This window comes from Peromyscus californicus, unplaced genomic scaffold, assembly GCF_007827085.1.
Source record: "Peromyscus californicus insignis strain IS unplaced genomic scaffold, ASM782708v3 Scaffold_4__1_contigs__length_199733344, whole genome shotgun sequence".
Lineage (NCBI taxonomy): Eukaryota > Metazoa > Chordata > Mammalia > Rodentia > Cricetidae > Peromyscus > Peromyscus californicus.
Window position 1 is genome coordinate 98,208,380 of NW_026294562.1, and position 18,796 is coordinate 98,227,175.

General features: G+C 40.1%; 2 protein-coding genes and 2 pseudogenes across 2 annotated transcripts; 1 reads left to right on the plus strand and 3 right to left on the minus strand.

Moving 5' to 3' along the window:
* Nucleotides 1-1,000: 1,000 nt before the first annotated feature.
* Nucleotides 1,001-1,639, minus strand: LOC128094853 (high mobility group protein B1-like; annotated as a pseudogene).
* Nucleotides 1,640-3,941: 2,302 nt separating this feature from the next.
* On the minus strand, nt 3,942-4,907 carry LOC128094841 (olfactory receptor 52N4). Its single transcript, XM_052713430.1, has one exon. The coding sequence runs from the start codon at nt 4,905-4,907 to the stop codon at nt 3,942-3,944; it is 966 nt and encodes a 321-aa protein (XP_052569390.1).
* Nucleotides 4,908-13,655: 8,748 nt separating this feature from the next.
* On the minus strand, nt 13,656-14,615 carry LOC128095290 (olfactory receptor 56B1). The gene has a single exon (XM_052714146.1). The coding sequence runs from the start codon at nt 14,613-14,615 to the stop codon at nt 13,656-13,658; it is 960 nt and encodes a 319-aa protein (XP_052570106.1).
* Nucleotides 14,616-15,798: 1,183 nt separating this feature from the next.
* On the plus strand, nt 15,799-16,412 carry LOC128123884 (5-azacytidine-induced protein 2-like; annotated as a pseudogene).
* The last annotated feature ends 2,384 nt before the right edge of the window (nt 16,413-18,796 follow it).

An 18,796-nucleotide genomic window follows, 5' to 3' on the forward strand; every position in this document is an offset into this window, starting at 1 on the left:
TAAAATAAAAATAAATCTTAAAAAACACTAATTTGACTTCTGTTTCATGAATTTATTTATTCAGGATAGTTATTATAAATGGCATTATACAGTATTTAGTTTTGTGTCTAGCACATTATTACAAGTATCAGTCTTCCATTTATTTACGACTGAGTAACCTCTGGCTCTGATAATCCTTATTTTTTTTTTTTAATCCCTCAGCACTGGGTGAGCATATGAGTTGTTTCCACTTTCAGACTATTAAAAAAAAAGACATTATTTTTTTCACAAGTGTAGTATATTTTGTGTAGATAATCCTTGTATCTAGTGGCAGTAAATTCTAATAATATTCAGCCCCTTTCTCCCACCTACTCTCACATCCACCCCGTCCACCCTCACCTCCCTACCCGCCCACCTTTGATAGTTCTTCTTCCCTTTTTTTTTAAAGCAAGCAAACAAACATCCACTTCATGCTGCCCAGCTACTCTTGGGAATGTTGGCTTGCCCTGGACTGTGGTGGCCTACAGTGTAAAGAAAACTGACTCTCTTTCTCCCACAAGTCATGAAATTTCAGTAGCTGCTAACGGTGGGATTGTATGCCTATCTCCCCATGCATGCTGGTATGTGTCTGGTTTGAGTTTGCATAGGTTTTATGCATGCTGTCACAATTCCTGTGAGTTCATATGTGCGTCTGCCTTGCCGTGTGTCTAAAACGGGTTTCTTGAAGTTAGCCACCATCTCTTGCAATCATTTCATACCATCATCCATGAAAATGCCTGAGCCTTGTGGATGAGTACAGGGATGTGATAAAGTACTTTCCATTTAGGACTGAGCAGTCCACAGTTTCTCTTTCCCTGCATAGGGACCAGTTAAGTGCCTGTGTCAATTTCCATTGACTGCAAGAAGCTTTTTTTTTTTTTTTTTTTTTTTTACATTTCATTTTTTTTCTTTAAAGGGAGTGAGTTGTGTACAGGGGGGTTAAATGCTATATAGACAAGAAAAAAACTGCGCTAGAACCAACTTATTCATCATCATCTTCTTCATCTTCGTCTTCCTCTTCTTCCTCCTCTTCCTCATCCTCTTCATCATCATCCTCATCTTCCTCTTCCTTCTTTTTCTTGCTCTTTTCAGCCTTGACGACCCCCTTCTTCGCTGCATCGGGTTTTCCTTTAGCTCTGTAGGCAGCAATATCTTTCTCGTACTTCTTCTTCAGCTCGGCAGCCTTCTCCTCACAGGGTTGCTTGTCGTCTGCAGCGGTGTTGTTCCACATCTCCCCCAGCTTCTTCGCCACGTCCCCAATGGACAAGCCGGGGTGCTCTCCTTTGATTTTGGGGCAATACTCAGAACAGAACAAGAAGAAGGCCGAAGGGGGCCTCTGGGGCGCATTGGGGTCCTTGAACTTCTTTTTGGTCTCCCCTTGCGGGGGATGTAGGTTTTCATTTCTCTCTGATAACGAGCCTTGTCAGCCTTTGCCATGTCTTCAGATTTCCCCTTTTCTTTAGCAGACATAGCCTTCCACCTTTCTGAGAACTCTGAGAAGTTGACAGAAGCATCCGGGTGCTTCTTCTTGTGTTCCTCCTGGCAAGTTTGCACAAAGAATGCATATGAGGACATTTTGCCTCTCGGCTTCTTAGGATCTCCTTTGCCCATGTTTAGTTGATTTTCCTCTGCGAGGCACAGAGTCGCCCAGTGCCCATCCGGCTTGCGCTTGCCCGGGCGCTGTCTCTATGGAGCTCAATGTACTGCAATGGCTCTTTTTTTTTTTTTTTTTTTTTTTTTTGAGAGAGAGGGTTTCTCTGTGTAGCTCTGGAGCCCTTCCTGGAACTCATTCAGTAGCCCAGGCTGGCCTCAAATTCACAGAGATATGCCTGGCTCTGCCTCCCGAGTGCTGGGGTTAAAGGCGTGAGCCACCAACGCCCAGCTGCAAGAAGCTTTTCTGATGAAGGTTGAGAGATGTAGTAATCTATGGATGTAGCAATTAGACTAGTCACAGGGATCCTCCTGTTTGCAGCTCCTAAATGCTGGGATTACAAGCTCATGCCAGCACCCCTAGCTGTTTTATATTAGTTCTGAGTAGCATAGGATTCTTATGATTACGATAAGCACTTTACCAAATAAGCAATAATCCAACCACAATTCTTTAAATAATTTTTATTCTTTTAAGCATTTCATATAGTAGTACTTTATTTACATAATTTCCATCCCTCGTCTCCTTTCCAACTCCTCCCTTGCTCCCCATCCCATCTCAAATCCATGAACTCTTCTTTAATTATTGACATATAAGACATGTGTGTGTGTGTGTGTGTGTGTGTGTGTGTGTGTGTATAAATACCACATCTACCAAATTCATTTAGTGTTGATGGTTATGTACATTTTAGGGTTGACCAGTTCATATTAGATAACCTGTTAGGAGATTGGTTCCTGGGGAAAAATGATTCTTTTCTTTCAGAATCCATTGGTTGTAGTTCTTCATCTGGAGTATGACCTTCTGAAATTTCCCCCATTCACTAGAATGCCCACTGGTGTTGACATTAGGAAAATCTTGTTTTAGGCAACCACGTTGTTAGGATTTCATGGGTACAGATTCCCTGTGGTCTAGAAAGTACTATCTAGCAGCAAGTGTCCTGACCCTCTGGTTCTGATAATCTTCCCACCCCATCTTCCATCATTTTCCCTGAGCCTTAGGTGTATAGGTTACAATTTAGTTGCATCAGTTGGGGTTGGACACCCTATAGGCACTTATTCTGTGTGTTGTAACTAATTGTGATCTTGGTAATTGTCTCCAGTACCTGTATTAAAGATGGTGTCATTTCATAGGTCATTAAATGTGATACAGTACAAAAGGATTTATGGAATGAATGAATGAAATTTTATGACTATAGTTCACTAATTTGAGAGAAAGCATGTGTTTTCTTGATTGCTGGACAGAGAAAGGTAAGAATAGAAATTGTTTTTACTCTGCATTCCTTGTAAAATTTAATGAATGAAACATTAAATATAAAAATACTATTTCTCTGAACTATTTTTATTACTTTAGTAGAATTTTTAAATATTAGAAAAACATTTAACTTTATTGTATTCACAATTGGATACAACTTAAAAAATAAAATTTGATAGTTTCTCTTATGGTGTTTCTAGGGGAACATATATACATTTTCTTACATGTGTTTCAGAGAATTATCTCTCTTTCTGGACTGCAGGCTCTTTAAAGCCCTCTTGAAGGAAATGGGACAGTCAGTTATTCTGTTAAATAATTATACCAGTGGCTTTGATAAAAAAAAAAAACCTAGCTAGCCTAGCCTAATAAGATTCTATTGAGACGTCTAGATATTTAAAGAGCATTGTGTTCATGACTTTATGGGAAATATCCTTGTCTTTTTCATAAAGAAAGAAGTACTTGAAGAAATAAGTATTTTGTATCTTTGTAAATACACACACACACACACACACACACACACACATATTCTAATGGAAGCAACAACTTGCAAATATCTTAAAATTTAAGTTTCTGTATTAAAACAAGACCTAAAGTCCTCATGCTTTACTCATTTTTCACTGGGTTTTGTCAAATGAAACCTGGTCTATCCTTTAGATTAGTTCTTCAAAAGAGTGAGAGGCTGTCGGGCAGTGGTGGTACACACTTTTAATCCCAGCACTTCAGAGGCAGAGACAGGAGGATCTCTGTGAGCTGAAGGTCAGCCTGATCTACAGAGCTAGTTCTAGAACAGTCAATGCTACACAAAAAAAAAAAAACCCTATCTCAAAAAATCAATACCAAAAAAAGTGAGAAGTTGAAGCCATAGGAAGCTTATTGGACTTGCCAGGGAAGTTGAAAGAAATACATTTAACAAGGTCCAGATTTTATTGCCTTGTTAAGGAAGTTCATCTACCAGGATTTTATCAGCTTCTGCCTCAACAGGCAATTAGGTGTAATTCTTCTCTGTCCCCCTGGCAAAGCTTATTTATATGCCGTGGGTTTTGGAATTCTTAGACCCCGAAAGAATCCTTATGACACAGTCTCGTATCTGCTTGGTTTTCACTCCATAGACAACAGGGTTCATAGTGGGAGGCAAAAGCAGATAAATATTAGCCACAATGATGTGGCACGACGGAGGGATGGTGTGGCCCCCAAAACGGTGGGAAAAGAAGGAAAAGAAGGCTGGGCTGTAGGAGAAAACAATGGCACATATGTGGGCAGTGCAGGTGCTGAAGGCCTTCTGCCGAGCATCTGCTGAGGACAGGCTGACCACCGCCCTCAGGATCATGGTGTAGGAGACTGTGATGCACAGGATGTCAAAGCCCCCAATCAAGAGAGCGACCATCAGACCATAAATGGCATTCACCTTGACATTGCCACAGGACAACTTGGCTACAGACATGTGGTCACAGTAAGTATGGTTTAGTATATTGCCTCTGCAGTAGGGCAGGCGTTTAGTGAGAAACATGAATGGAATAATTAGTAGCACCCCCCTTAGGAAGGTGGCAAACCCAACCTTGGCAATGATAGGATTGGTGAGGATGGTGGAGTAACGCAGCGGGTAGCAGATGGCTACATAGCGGTCCAGAGCCATGAGCATGAGCACCCCAGACTCCATCCCTGTGAAGGTATGGATGAAGAACATCTGGACAAGACAGTCATCAAATCCAATTTCCTTAAGATGAAACCAGAAGATGCAGAGGGCTTTAGGGATTGTACTAGAGCACATGACAAGGTCTGTTAGAGAAAGCATCGCTAAAAAGTAGTACATGGGTCTGTGCAAGGAGTCCTCAAAGAAGATGAGATAAAGGAGACCACAGTTCCCAACCATAGCCACTGTGTACATGGAACAGAATGGGAAGGAAATCCAGACGTGTATGTCTTCCAGGCCTGGGATCCCATTCAGAACAAAGGAAGCTGGGGTCAGATCTGTGTTATTCTGCATTAACATGACCAGACTAGCACCACCATGAAACTGCTTAAAATTATGTAGGTTTTCCTAAAGAAAGGACAAAAGAAAATATAGGTTGTAATTACAACTAATAGTTCTCTTTCTCTTTTAAAAATCATACATTTTAATGTTTAAGTAATTAAAGGAATAGTTTTGCTTGTATTGTTATTTATTGTTAATTCAGTGATTCATTCAAGAAATTGTTATTGATCAGATCCTGACTCTGAATTTTTGGAAGATAGCTTTTCATCCTTATAAATTAATAATCCACTCTATTCTATTATGACTTCTTTAAAAAGGCATTTTTTTTAAAGAATGCCTTACTCATCTGTTAATGACAATACCCATCTTACTATAGGTATGATCTTAAAGAGTAGTTTGTTTGGCCCATGCATGTTGACTGAATGCCTATAATCCCAGCACTGGGGAGACTGAGGCAGGAGATGGACTTTTAAAATTCTTTTTCTTAATCGGTGATTGATGTTGATCATTAGTTACTGAGGCTCTGTTCAAAGGATTTTGAAAATAATCTAATAATTTATTCCTCAATAAATCCAGGATCTTACAAGTCAGTAAAATTTTTTGTTAAGTTTCCTCATTCTTCATGATTTCTCATTATTGTCTTTTAGCATACTATGTTAATTTTTTTCCAAATTGAATGTATTGCACAGGTTAAGAGCAGCTAATGGTGCCTAGGATGGTGAATCCTCCTTTGGTTTACTCTTTCTACAAATTCCCCTCATTTACCTTCCTTGTCCTCAGATTTTCCATTGCCTATGTTAAATATATCATACATACTTCACACACATGTTTCTATATGCATATATTATACATATGTGGTTAGCAATACTATGTCTAACTAAAGGCTATCAAGTCTTTGCCTCAGTTATAGTATTTCTCCATTTAATATGTATTTTTTTCAATAATGTGCTGTCACCTTTGATATTTATTTTCTCATCTATACTCTCTGCCCTTTGAGTTTATGTTTTATAATCATAAAAATAGAGCTCATTTTAAGTGGGTTCTTGTGGGTGGGGAGCCATACACATAAAAGTTGTATTTCAGTAAAGCCTTCCAGGCTGCCCATAGGAACCAGCAGACAGTTCTTGGTAAATCCCATGTGCATTCCCTCCTGGGTCCCTATCTATGGAACTGACTTTCTTCTCCATCTTCGCCATCCAAAGCAGGGAGCTCAGCTACCAAGACCTCTTGCCAGGCTGAGACCCAGGCAGACAACCTAAAGGCATATTAGATTCATCCAGTCCATGTGTCTGCACAGCCTGTGCTCTGAGTCCCATTCTTCCCACCACCCCAACCCCTGAGGCTCAGTCTGTGCCCCACCCCCTCCAGATCTGCCTGGGATCAGAGCTGCCAAAGGTGGCCCTCAGTTGTGGTGGCTCCAGGAGTTTGACAACTGTGTGCTTCCGGGGTCCTGTCGCCAATCCCGGATGTCCAAGCCCAGGAGGTCCCGTGCCCCAGTTCCTGTGACCTCTCGGTGGCTTCGGATCAAGCCCCCGACCCTGCACCCCCGGCGCCTGGGGCCCCCAAAGTCCTAGGTCTTCTCACCTAACCTGAGAACGCGAGGGAGCTGCTGGAAGCTCGAGCGGACCGTGCACACCCTCAGATGCAAGGGCTACGCAGGACCTGCAGCAAAAGCGCAGGCACACGGGAGACCTGCCCCCACGGAGACCACGGGACGGCTCAAACCAGTCCAGTGCCACCTGCGCCACCGTGAGCGCTGCTGGCGGTACATATGACGCCCTTGCCACTCTTGTGCGTCTGGGGTGGGTCCCACGCACACGGCATGTCCCACTTCCAAGTTATAAGTGGTACTTATAGGATCCTGAGAACCGGGCTAGGCAGTGTGGCACTGAGGAGTTTTCCCCACACCCACAAGACAAGAAGGATGCCACCACTCCAGCCCCCAAGACTAAAGGCCCCAGGGGAGGAAGACAGGAGCCTTTTAAACAAGTTTTGTTTGCAAAATGGCGCAGTAATTGTGTCCTGATTCCCTCGGTTCCATTAGAGGATTGAGTCTGGATGCCCTGGGAGGAACTGCCTTCTAGTGCACTGTCTGTGATGTTTCTAAATAAAAATTGTGTGTTAAGTGACCTTGACAAATAGTATATTACCATAGATAAGGGACACAGCGGGCATTTTCACTGCCTCCTTTGTTTTTATAAGAATTGCTTAGATTTTTTTTTTTTAAGTTTTGCATCTTTGTAGGAAAAAATGCTTTATATTTATATATCATATCTCGTATTTTTTTTCTCATCCTAGAGGAAAACTATTGAATCCCAAATTCTCCATTTGCTTCCACACTCCACTTCCAACCTAACTAAGTGTTTGGAGTACAGAAATGGCGTTCCACGTTTCACTATTTTTTTCTTTCGGAAACACTGACCTTCTGCCATGGGACAATGTGGAGAATTCATCCAGGCAGGCCTATCCAGCTGAAAGCTCAGAACTTGACGGGGGAGACGCTGCAAATATCTCAGCAGCTGTGGCAGAACGAAAATCCAGTGCCTGTGATTCCCAAAGAAGCATCAGACTCTGTGTGGGTGTGTGTGGAAGGGAGGTGTGTGTGTGTGGTGTGGGGCTATGTGTGGGTGTGGGGGGTGTATGTACATGTGCATGTATCTGTGTGTGAATTGTTGATGTTGAAGGTTTGGGAGAGGGATTGTGATTTTTCAGAAAGGACTTATTGAAAAGAAGCTTTCGGCCACAGGTTCTGAGAGTAATACTAGGAAGAAGGGCAGCACACACAACACAGAAATCAGAGATGGAGTCTGTAGGAGACACTTGATACACGGGCATATGAGGACCAGTTCAGGATGGTAAGTTTTAGGCAGGAGCTAGAGCATCAATAACTTTAATATACAGATAACAATAACTGTCTGGATAACGGAGGTTAAATAAGGAATCCACAGGACTCCTGAGAGCCATGAGTTGGTTCTACAGTATGTGGACAATCTATCAGGCTGTGCTTCCCTTCCTCAAGGAAATACCTTTCTCCCTGCTGGCAAAAGCCAGGGCTGGGGGAGGGAAGGGAAGCTTTTGGCTACTGTAACCTTTGCCCAACAGGCACTCAAACAGTGGATCCACAGGGTTAGGCTGCTCATGGTGGTGGATAGTCCTTTACAGAACAAGTTCCAACGCAACAGGAAATCCATCCACGTGTACTTTCTACATGGCTTTGTGAAAGGAACTCTCAGTAGGTAGATGTCCAGAGCAGCCCAGCCAGTCTCCATTTCCCATAGTCCCCAACAGCACGATATAATTACTACAAATCTATGTTTTCCCACAGAAATATCATCAACTAAGTTTATATAAATTTGACCAATTTGAAAGAATACCTGGATTTGAGATCTGATTTTTGTCAATTTACATAAATTTGTCATGGTCACTTGTCATTCGCAGGAATGAGGAATTGGAACTGCTGTGAACTACTGATAGGAGCCTAAATGTAAACAGTTGTGCATGCGCGCGCATATGTGTGTGTGTGTGTGTGTGTGTGTGCGTGTGTGTTGTGTGTGTGTTTGGTGTGTGTTTGGTGTGTGTGTGTGTGTGTGTGTGTGTGTGTGTCCTGTACATAATTTGAGGGGTAGTTTAAACCCTTTAATTTCTGTGAGATCACATTACTACATGCATAGCACTGTCTCAATGATGTATAGATTTTGACCTCACTCTTCCTATTAAAACTCCTAAAGATTTTTTTATATATATATATATATATATATATATATATATATATATATATATATATATATATATATAGGCACTTTATGCAACCTCTTAAATTATAGGTTATCCTCCCTAATATTTATCAAAGGGTTTATTATAAAAATACAGAATACAGATACCAAATCCTGAAAGGCACATTAGATGACCTAATCTAGAACTCAAAATAAATATATTTTCATTGGACACTATTACATTAATGAGACATATAATGGAAAAAAAAACCCTGTCTTTCCCCTTAAATGGCTCTTGCCAAAGTAAGTTTCAGAAAAACATTAGAACTAAACATGAAAAATAAAACATGTATCTTCTTTGTGATGTGTAGTAGGCAAGGTTTGGAAATGAAGCCACAAAAAATGTTATCCACATAATTACAGATTGGAGTAAACAAACATTTAATACTTTAGTGAAAAAAAAAAGGTAAAATACGAAAACACCAAGCACAAAAGCGGAGATAGTATTCGCTGTGTGCATACATAGCAAGACGTGTCAATCGTCCCTTCAAAAACTGGCAAGGAAAAGAACAACTGTGCCAACAAACAGGCAAATGGACGTTGACTTTTCTAATTACCGGGAGAAAAAAATGCATATTGAATCTCTCCCGATGTAGGATACATACTGGCATGTGTAGGCTATGAAAAAGCCTAAAAGTGTCAGGTGTTGCCTGGGGTGAGGGCCTGGAGCTGTCCCATGTTAACTGATAGGAGTGTAAAGCAGTTGTTCTCAACCTTCCTAACTCTGTGACCATTTAATGACAGTCCCTCGTGTTGTGGTGACCCTCAACCATAAAAGTATTTCATTGCTATTTCATAAGTATAAGTTTGCCACTGTTACGAGTTGTAATATAATTATCTGATGGGCAGGATATCTGATATGTGATCGCCAAGGGGTCATGGCCCACAGGTTGAGAACCACTAGTGGAAATGAAACTAGCTATTTTGCGTGTGTGTGTGTGTGTGTGTGTGTGTGTGTGTGTGTGTGTGTGTGTGTGTCTTGTAATGATAAGTACAGGTAACCCACTGTAGCTAGAGTTTTCCTGCCTGGTCCACAGTCAGGACAAATCTCCCTCACCTGCCAGTCCCACAGCAGCTCAAACCCGACCAAATAAACACAGAGACTTATATTGGTTACAAACTGTATGGCCATGGCAGGCTTCTTGCTAACTGTTCTTACAGCTTAAATTAATCCATTTCCATTCATCTATACCTTGCCACATGGCTTGTGGCTTACCGGCATCTTCACATGCTGTGTGTCATCGTGGCGGCTGGCAGTGTCTCTCTGACTCAGCCTTCCACTTCCCAGCTTTATTCTCCTTCTTGTCCCACCTATACTTCCTGCCTAGCCAATGGCCAATCAGTGTTTTATTTATTGACTAAATAGCAACACATTTGCCATACAGAACATCCCACAGTTCTCTCTTCAACAAAATGTGTACCTACATTCACTGGAGTTCATCAAGTAGAATGCTGATTGCAGCATACTTACAATGTGTCTGTAATTTGTGCTCTTGCTTATTTACTAGAAATACTGCTTTAAGAAGTTGAGTTACTGGGGCTGCAGAGATGGCTCAGCAGTTAAGAAGACTTGCTGCTAAGTCACAAGGACCAGAGATTTTATTCCAGCAGCTAAATCAGGTAACTCACAAACATTTGTGACTCCAAGGGGTCGGTGCCCCCTGCTGGCATCTGTGCACATGCGTGTACACACACACACACACACACACACACACACACACACACACACACACACACACATACATATGTCTGTATGCCTGCCTGTATACAAACACTCACACAGACACATGCACACACATGAATAAATTATTTTTAATTTATATTACCAATCCTAATGCCTTATGGTGGGAGCCTGTATGATTTCTCTGTAAGAACCCAATGCTGTTGGGTGACTTCAGTAAGAAGAGTATGAACTGCTTTTAGAGTGGATATTGTCTTGATGAGTTGATGATACCTAATTAGTATGAATATGCTGGTCGTTTCACAACACATAGGCATATCAAAATAGCATACTGTATACCTCGAAAATATACACTATTGCCCATTACACTGTAAAGCTGAAATAATATGAGAAAATTTCTCATAAAGATATAAAAATCAAATGAAATTTTTGATCTTGTATTTTATTGAATCTCCAACATTTTCTCAAAGCATTTTCACAAAAGAGATCATAGATCTTTGATCTCTAAACATGATCCATGTAAATTAAGTTAAAGTATTGATGTGATTTCCTTAATGACACAGCCATACATATCCACTGGAAATGGCGAGAGTCATGAAGCCAGCACAGCTGTGTGACACAGTTCCAGCAGAGTTGAGCTGAATGCGACCATCACTGTTGGGCTGTCTCTCACTATCGGTTTGGTCTCTATGTGTTGCATATTTGGGGGCTTTCTACATTATAATTCATTGAATATCTTTCCCAAAGAAAATTATGTCTAAGTCTCTTTAGGAAAGTCCTAAACTTATTACCCCTCCCGCTTTTAGGGAGATCATTTTTTTTTTTCTCGAGACAGGGTTTCTCTGTGTAGCTTTGCGCCTGTCCTGGAACTCAATCTGCAACCCGTGCTGGCCTTGAACTCACAGAGATCTGCCTGCCTCTGCTTTCTGAGTGCTGGGATTAAAAGCATGCATGATCATCACCCGGTGGGAGATCATTTTATGTGGCCCTATTCAGAACTGTTCCTTATGTCTTGGAGATTGTGATAAGCTCAAAGACACTAAAAGTTTTTTTATGAGGCCATGACTCTAGGATCTTCTTGGTACACCTACTCCTAAATAAACTCAAACAGGATAATTAGAACAACGTAAACTTAAAGGAGACTTACAAGCTCCAACTGACTAGGAAATTTGGCAATAGATTAGAGGCCTGCTCTTATATTATGTTCAGAGTTTGCTGAATAAGTAACATCCTAAGTAGGTGGTTATGTAGGGTATTCGTTAGAGAAATAGAAATTCAGTGACAGGCTGATTTATGAGTAGCACTTTGTACACTAAGTATTGGTAGTGCACTTTTCAAGCCATGACGATTCACTAGAACTGGTTCAGATATTTTCTATTCACCTAATTCTTTGAAACCACAAGTGCTGACAGCCTGGAAACAGGCTGTTAAATACTAAGTATGCTTGCCTTAGCAAAAATAGTCTATGGATTCTTTGAAGTGGGGTTATAGGACTAATGACAAAAAGCAAAGTCTGTTCTATCTGTACTTATTACTTGTAACTGATCCTATGACTCCGGACATGTTATAGAAAATCAAACACATGTCTGGAGACAAAATGAGATAATCTGTAGCTTTTAAAAATCATGAGTCTGTCTTTGTCTTATGAATCTGTATAAATAAAGAAGCAACTTGATTGTTCCTCAGTCAGAACTGCAAGATCCTCTTGATCACTGTGCCTGCCTCACTCCTTCCCCCGCCAACTCCTTACCTCCTCTTTGGGACCTGCCAACTGCTGGGGCTGGCCCCTGGCACCTTAAATTTGTTCATGCATTTATGGTTATAAAAATCATTGTCTTCATGTTTGAACATACACAGTGAGGTGTTTAAGAATGAACAGTATTTGTTTCTGATAGCTCAGAAAAGTAGTACATACGTACACATACACACATACATATGGAAAGAAGATAACTCATAATCGGGCATATATAAATACTAGATAAGTTTGAGGGAGGATCTCATTATGTAGCCTTGGCTGGACCAACAAAGCATTTCTTGTTCTAGTCTTGCAACATTGCTGTAAACCTGAAATGACATCATAATAAGAACTTAAAATTTTGTTATAGACATATGGCATAGGGTAAATTATTTTAAAGATCATTTCAAATTAAAGTGGTTTTTTTTTCAGGATTCTGTGGTATCTGTGGAATGTCAGCTTCCATAATTGTGTTTTCTTCATTCCATGTAAATAAATAATTTGTAGTTATTTCAGTATTTTTATGAAAGGCCCTGGATCTAAACATGGATACATGCACAGAGGCAGAGAATACTGTCCTGTATGGGGGAAGAAGAGGCCATTCCCCCCTTTTTCCTGCCCTGTCTTTCACATGCAAGCACATGGATCCACAGACACTCAGCAGAAAGGAGCTGGCATAGCTCAGTGGAGTAGGACATACTTCTTACCAACTAAAACCAGAAATTCTGTATTATGTCCTCTGTCTCAAGAGAAGGTAAGTGGAAAAAAGTGTCACTGGATAGACACACGTGCTACAGCAGGCAGACCACACATGCTACACGAGATGCAGCCTACCAGAAACATGATGTTGAGGGAGGCTGGGAGTGGAAGAATAAAGAATCTAAAATAACCCAAATTCTATTTTCTTTTGCACTTGCCATTATGAATGTCCCAAGACAGGGGAGCTTGATTTCACGGTACATAAAAGCCAATTCTTTAGATAGTCAGCTGCACAGAAGGGCAGAGAGCAAGTCGGGAGAGGCAAGAAGGCAGCAACCAGATATAAGTGAATTTGCTTCTTCATGCTAGGTCACCCGCTCATCACCACCTAACACTCCCTCACAGCCTGCTCAAGCTTTGCTCGTCATAAGTATTTTTTATGTCTGTCTCTGCATCACACACTACTGGGGTAGTGCTAATTATCAGACTGACTTTGCTCCCAACATACAGCTAACAAAGTGCAAGCATGTCCTATAATTCATGTACTTGTTATTATTGGTTTTTACTTTGGGTTATACATATTAATCACTAGTTATATTTGTAATATCATTTGGCTGGTCTGGTGGACAGTCCTTCCATATACTTAAACATATTTATTTAACTTATGCTCATTTTGGAACGATTGTGAATGGAATTTTTTCTTTTTCCATCTGTTAAGTTTTCATGATTGTTTCTGTAAAAAAAAAAAAAAAAAAAAAAAAAAAAAAAACATGCAAAGGGGCTCTCAGAGGCACGTCCATCCCCCTCCATCATGTCTAGAATGCCACCATATAGTTTAGGAGAAGTTGAAGTCCACATACATCATGGAGAAGGTTTTTTTATTTCTTTTGTAAACCCCAACAAAGTACCTTTTGGAAGCCTTGCCTGAGTTCTCTGGTCCTAAGAGCATACACAATAGGGTTGAGGGAAGGAGGGATAATATTGTGCATCACATTGAGCAAAACTGGGATCAAGGTGGTCTTGGTCTCTGCCAGGTGAGTTACTGAAATCACTACAACAACAGTGTAGAAGAAAAAAATGAGGATGAGGTGGGAGCTACAAGTGCTCAGAGCCTTAGAAACAGCTTCAGCTGAATTGAGTCTGAGTACCGAGCGCAGAATCAAAGTATATGACAATATTATGAGACCCAGGTCACTCCCCATTCCAAGCCACGCCAGGATTAACTGGCAAATGCTATTTGGCCTCCTGTCATCACAAGCTAGGCTTGTGACACCAAGGTTAGAGCACAGGCAATGATCGATTTCATTTCTGGAACAATAGTTCCGCTGGGCCGCGAGCACAGGCACTGGAATGACGAACAAGCCGTTTCTCAGCACCATAAACAGGGTGGCTTTTAAGATCAAGGAATTGGTTATGATTGATGAGTAACGGAGAGGATAACAAATAGCTACATATCTATCAAAAGCCATGCAGAGGAAGATGCCAGACTCCATGCCTACAAAGCAGTGAATGGCATAAATCTGAGCAAAACATTCCGGAAGGCTAATGACCTTGGCATCGAACCAGAAGATGGCCAGGATCTTTGGCATGATGGTGGTGGCGAGGCCCATGTCCACCACAGAGAGGATGCCCAGGAAAAGGTACATGGGCTGCTTCAAGGAAGGGTCCCGATAGATGGTGATGAGAATGAGGACGTTTGTCACTATTGCTGAGAGATAGAGCAGGGCCAATGGAGGGGAGAGCCAGTGCTGCCAGCTGTGGATGCCTGGGAATCCCATCAGAATGAACTCAGATACCTGGAACTTGGTACTATTAAAGTCTTTGAGAGATGCAGACATTTTCCTGTGAGGAAGAGAAAAGATAGGGTTTTCAGTGTTGTGTTCTCTGAACATAAATATCATTAAAGGATGTTTTTCTCTTATATTAAAGATTCCTTTTTATTCAATGAATGGGTATTTAGGAATTTTACATACTTTATAAAACCACGTCTAAAATTCCCATTTCCATTCTTTATTTGAAAAGCAAAAACATGTCATTGTTATTGAAGGGCTAATTGAAACACTTAAGATTATTAGTACTTAAACACGTAGTATTATAGTTTACATGTCATAAATCTCACTCTTATAATATGGAACTGAGGGTTCTAGATCATATTGTAAAGTCAGCTACATAATGTCCAGCATGTGCGAACGTACATACTAAAAAACTCAGCAATATTTTTAGTCAAAGTCTACTAGTTTGAATACTCTCTTGGGAGAGCCACTAAGAGATACAGTGTCCTCATGATCAAATCATGATGAACTTCAGAGTTCATTTTATTTTTTTATTTTTGGTTTCTTGAGACAGGGTTCTTCTGTGTAACAGCCCTGGCTATCCTGGAACTCATTCTGTCGCCCAGCCTCACCTTAAACTCACAGAGTCCTGAGTGCTGGGATTAAAGGAATGCGCCACCACCACAGAGTTAATTCTTACAAATACAGCTCTGATTGTTAATTCAACCAGTGTAATGGTGGCAGACTAAGTAAAGGTAATACTTTTTAGTCCCTCCCTGGCCCCACATTCTGTCTCGGTAGATTTAGCACAGTTTTGGGATACCCAAGAATCACCTTCCAGAGCTGCTGTAAGAGCTGTGTTCCTAGAAGTCTTGACTGTTGTTAGGACTGGATCCCTCATTATCTGTCCATGTCTGAAAATCTGTTCGATTTTTTTTTCAATGGAAAAGTTTCATAGCTTCTGGTAAAGGGGAAGACATGGGTGACAAACAGCTTTGCCATTTGGTGACAACCGGAGGTGTCTTTTGCATGTTACAGTGAAATGCACCAAGTGCAATTTCCTGCTTTTCCCCAAGGTCCTCAGCATATCCTCCTGGGGGGCAGAGTTTCTTGACTGCAGTATTTTGGTTCATACTTGAATCACTAGATGTAAATGAGACATTTATGTCTTCAGCTCCCAGTGTGCACAATACATGTTATCATGTGACAAGCTCTATCTGTGGAGATCTCTTTCTATGTTCAGTCTCTCATGGGTGCACTGCAAGATGGTATCTGCATTCTGAATGGTGAAAAAGCCCACAGAAGAGACAGGATGACTCCACTTGCAATGCATTCAGGAGAGGAGTCGGTTGCTTCACATTTTGCCTTGTCACTGTGTATGAAGACATCAAGAAGCAGCTTTAGGATGTAGGGAAAGAGAACTCTTTCTTAAAGAAAAGAATAAGGGCTTGTGGTGGGGCTTGCTGGAGCTCAGATAAAGAAGTAAATTCTATGGTATAAGAAGCAATAAATAAGACTCACCACGCCTATTAAGAGGTTTGCATTGATAGAGATATTTTGAAGAATAGTTTGGATTAAGTAAATAAATAAAAAACTCCGAGTCTTTGAAAGCACAACTACAATCTAAAGATGTAGAACGTCTCCATCTAAAAACAAAGGTGGAAATTCAGAGAGTGATGAGGAATTTAAATCCTCATCAAACCAGGAGGTTGAAAAGGTTAGCAGTGATTTGAAGACCCATGCTTTGGAATGAGAGCTGGAATTGACAAGGAAAGAATGTAATGGTCTCAAAATAGAGAGCTAGAAAAAGCCAAACAGATAGATCCATCTAAGACAAAGTCTATGATGGGGATCTCTAAGTGATGTTTTAAAGCCACCATCAGAATGTACATGTCAGTGCTATGGTAGAATGGATATGATAGACAGTCTCTTACTGCAGTGCTTGGTGTTATTAGAGTATCAGGAAGTTCAAAAGGTTTATGGCAAGAGAAATAAACTTAAAGGTCACAACTATGTGGGCTGCAGGGTGTGAGTCCATGGTAGAAAGCCATGCCATCATACACAGCCCAGGGTTTGACTCTTGCCACTAACAAAAAAAAAATTACAGTTAACAATTTTACTCACTAGGGAAATTCCAAAATAAATATGAGATCTGTTTTTAAAAGATCCTCAGTTGAAAGGCAGTGTTATCACGCAAACACAACTAGAGTTTATCTATCCATTTCTTCATCTCTTCAGAAACGTTGTAGAATTGAGTAAGTGCCTTGTTTCCGTTGTATCTTTCATTGTATTGTTTCCCATTGTATGCTCGACTTAGTTGTTTATTCACCAATAAACAGTTAGAATTTTAGTATGTAATTATGGGATATTTAATTTTGTAAATTACCTACATATGATTGTATAGATATCCATTCATATTTTATACAGCCTTTTAAAAAAGTATTGTCATAAACATGTAAAGATTTGCAGAAATAAACCATGCTGAAGTTTAGGGGATAAATACATTTTATTTTATAGTCTATGTTGTGTACAAACAAACTTGCGATTGCAAAAGAATGAGGTTAAGCAATGCTAAATGACAAAAACTAAATTTTTCACCTTAATGTGCCATATAATGGAGATATATCTTAATGCTTTGTGTTAGTTGAGCCTTAGTAGATCTATAAAGACAGAATTTAGCCACATGTAATGATGTTTTTAATTATTTTATTAGAAATGTTTAATATGAGATATATCCTCAAATCATCAAGTACACAGTACAATGCTATGTACGTTGTTGTACACAGATCTCCCAGGCTTTTCCTGTACAACTGAATCTTCATAACTAGGGAACAAAATTCATATCTTATCTCAAGAAAAAGCCATTCCATCACACTGAAGGAGCTACAGTGATGTATTCAGAATCCTGTTAAAATTAGACTCCTACTTCTTCAAATTCGGCTGTTTGTCATGCCCTTTATTTTCTTGGTCCATCATCTGAGTGGAAAACCAGCCTGTCTCTTGCACATGCACACACACACACACACACACACACACACACACACACACACACTTGAATTATTTATTTTCTTTGCCTCACTCACATCTTTTTTCTCCAGCACTATGGCTTCTGCATACTCACTTGATTGTAATTGTTTCTTATTTCTTTGTGATTTGTTCTTTCTCCAACTATCCGGCCTTTCCAAAGCTGCTGTTCTCTTGCTTAAAGTAACTGATGGCTTTACATTCTCATTCACTGTGCATAAAGTGTGATCAGGTGTGGCTCTGACTAAATTAAACATCACTTCTTGCCTTTAATTCCTTTATATGATGCACTACAGAAGCATTATATATATAATATATTTTAAGTATATACACGTGTGTGTTAAATATTAGCTCTTTACAAAATTATTAGTTTTTCAAAGTATTTCATTCTCAATTTTTATACCATGATAGAAGCTATTGTAGGTTTGTTGAGTATACGCACACACACACACACACACACACACACACACACACACACACACAAAAAAAAACCCACCATTTATAAAGTTATGTACCAAAGTTTTAAAACATCTTTAAGGTAGGATGTTAACAATACTAAATATAGGTTTATTCCTGATATATTCATTTTAAACATGGAATAAAAAATTGAGAGAAAATAATTTCCCCTATGGTACCACCAACAAGAAACAAATATTTGTTGTGAATATTCTTTTGCACTTATTTGTGTGTGTGTGTGTGTGTGTGTGTGTGTGTGTGTGTGTGTGTGTGTGCACAATTGCCTCAATTCATGTGTGGAAATTAGAATACAGCTTTTAGTAGTCAAATCTATCCTTCTATTTTGTGGTTTCTGGAGATCAAGCTGGGGTCATCAAGCTACTTTTCAACACCTTTACCTGCCTAATCACCTCATCAACTCCAAGAAATAACTATTAACAGCAAGATACATGTTCTTTCAGTTATTTCTCATAGCTTCCATATTTCAATAAGCATATACTCCCCAGTGACTGTTTATGATGAATGCAAAATGAAGGTAATCTTAATGTGGCCACACCATAATTTAATGACTGAAAAGTGCAAACAGGCTTAGAGATAGGCTAGTTTTACTCTGAGGTCTTAGGTGAGCATTCCAAAGGAGCTCAGGACAGTAGCCACATCTTGAGAGTTTGAGAGTATCAGACCCATATGATTGGACAAGCTTGGCATTTCTCTCTGAGGCCCTCAGACCACACAGCCTTTTTTATTTGGTAGAATCTAATCTTATT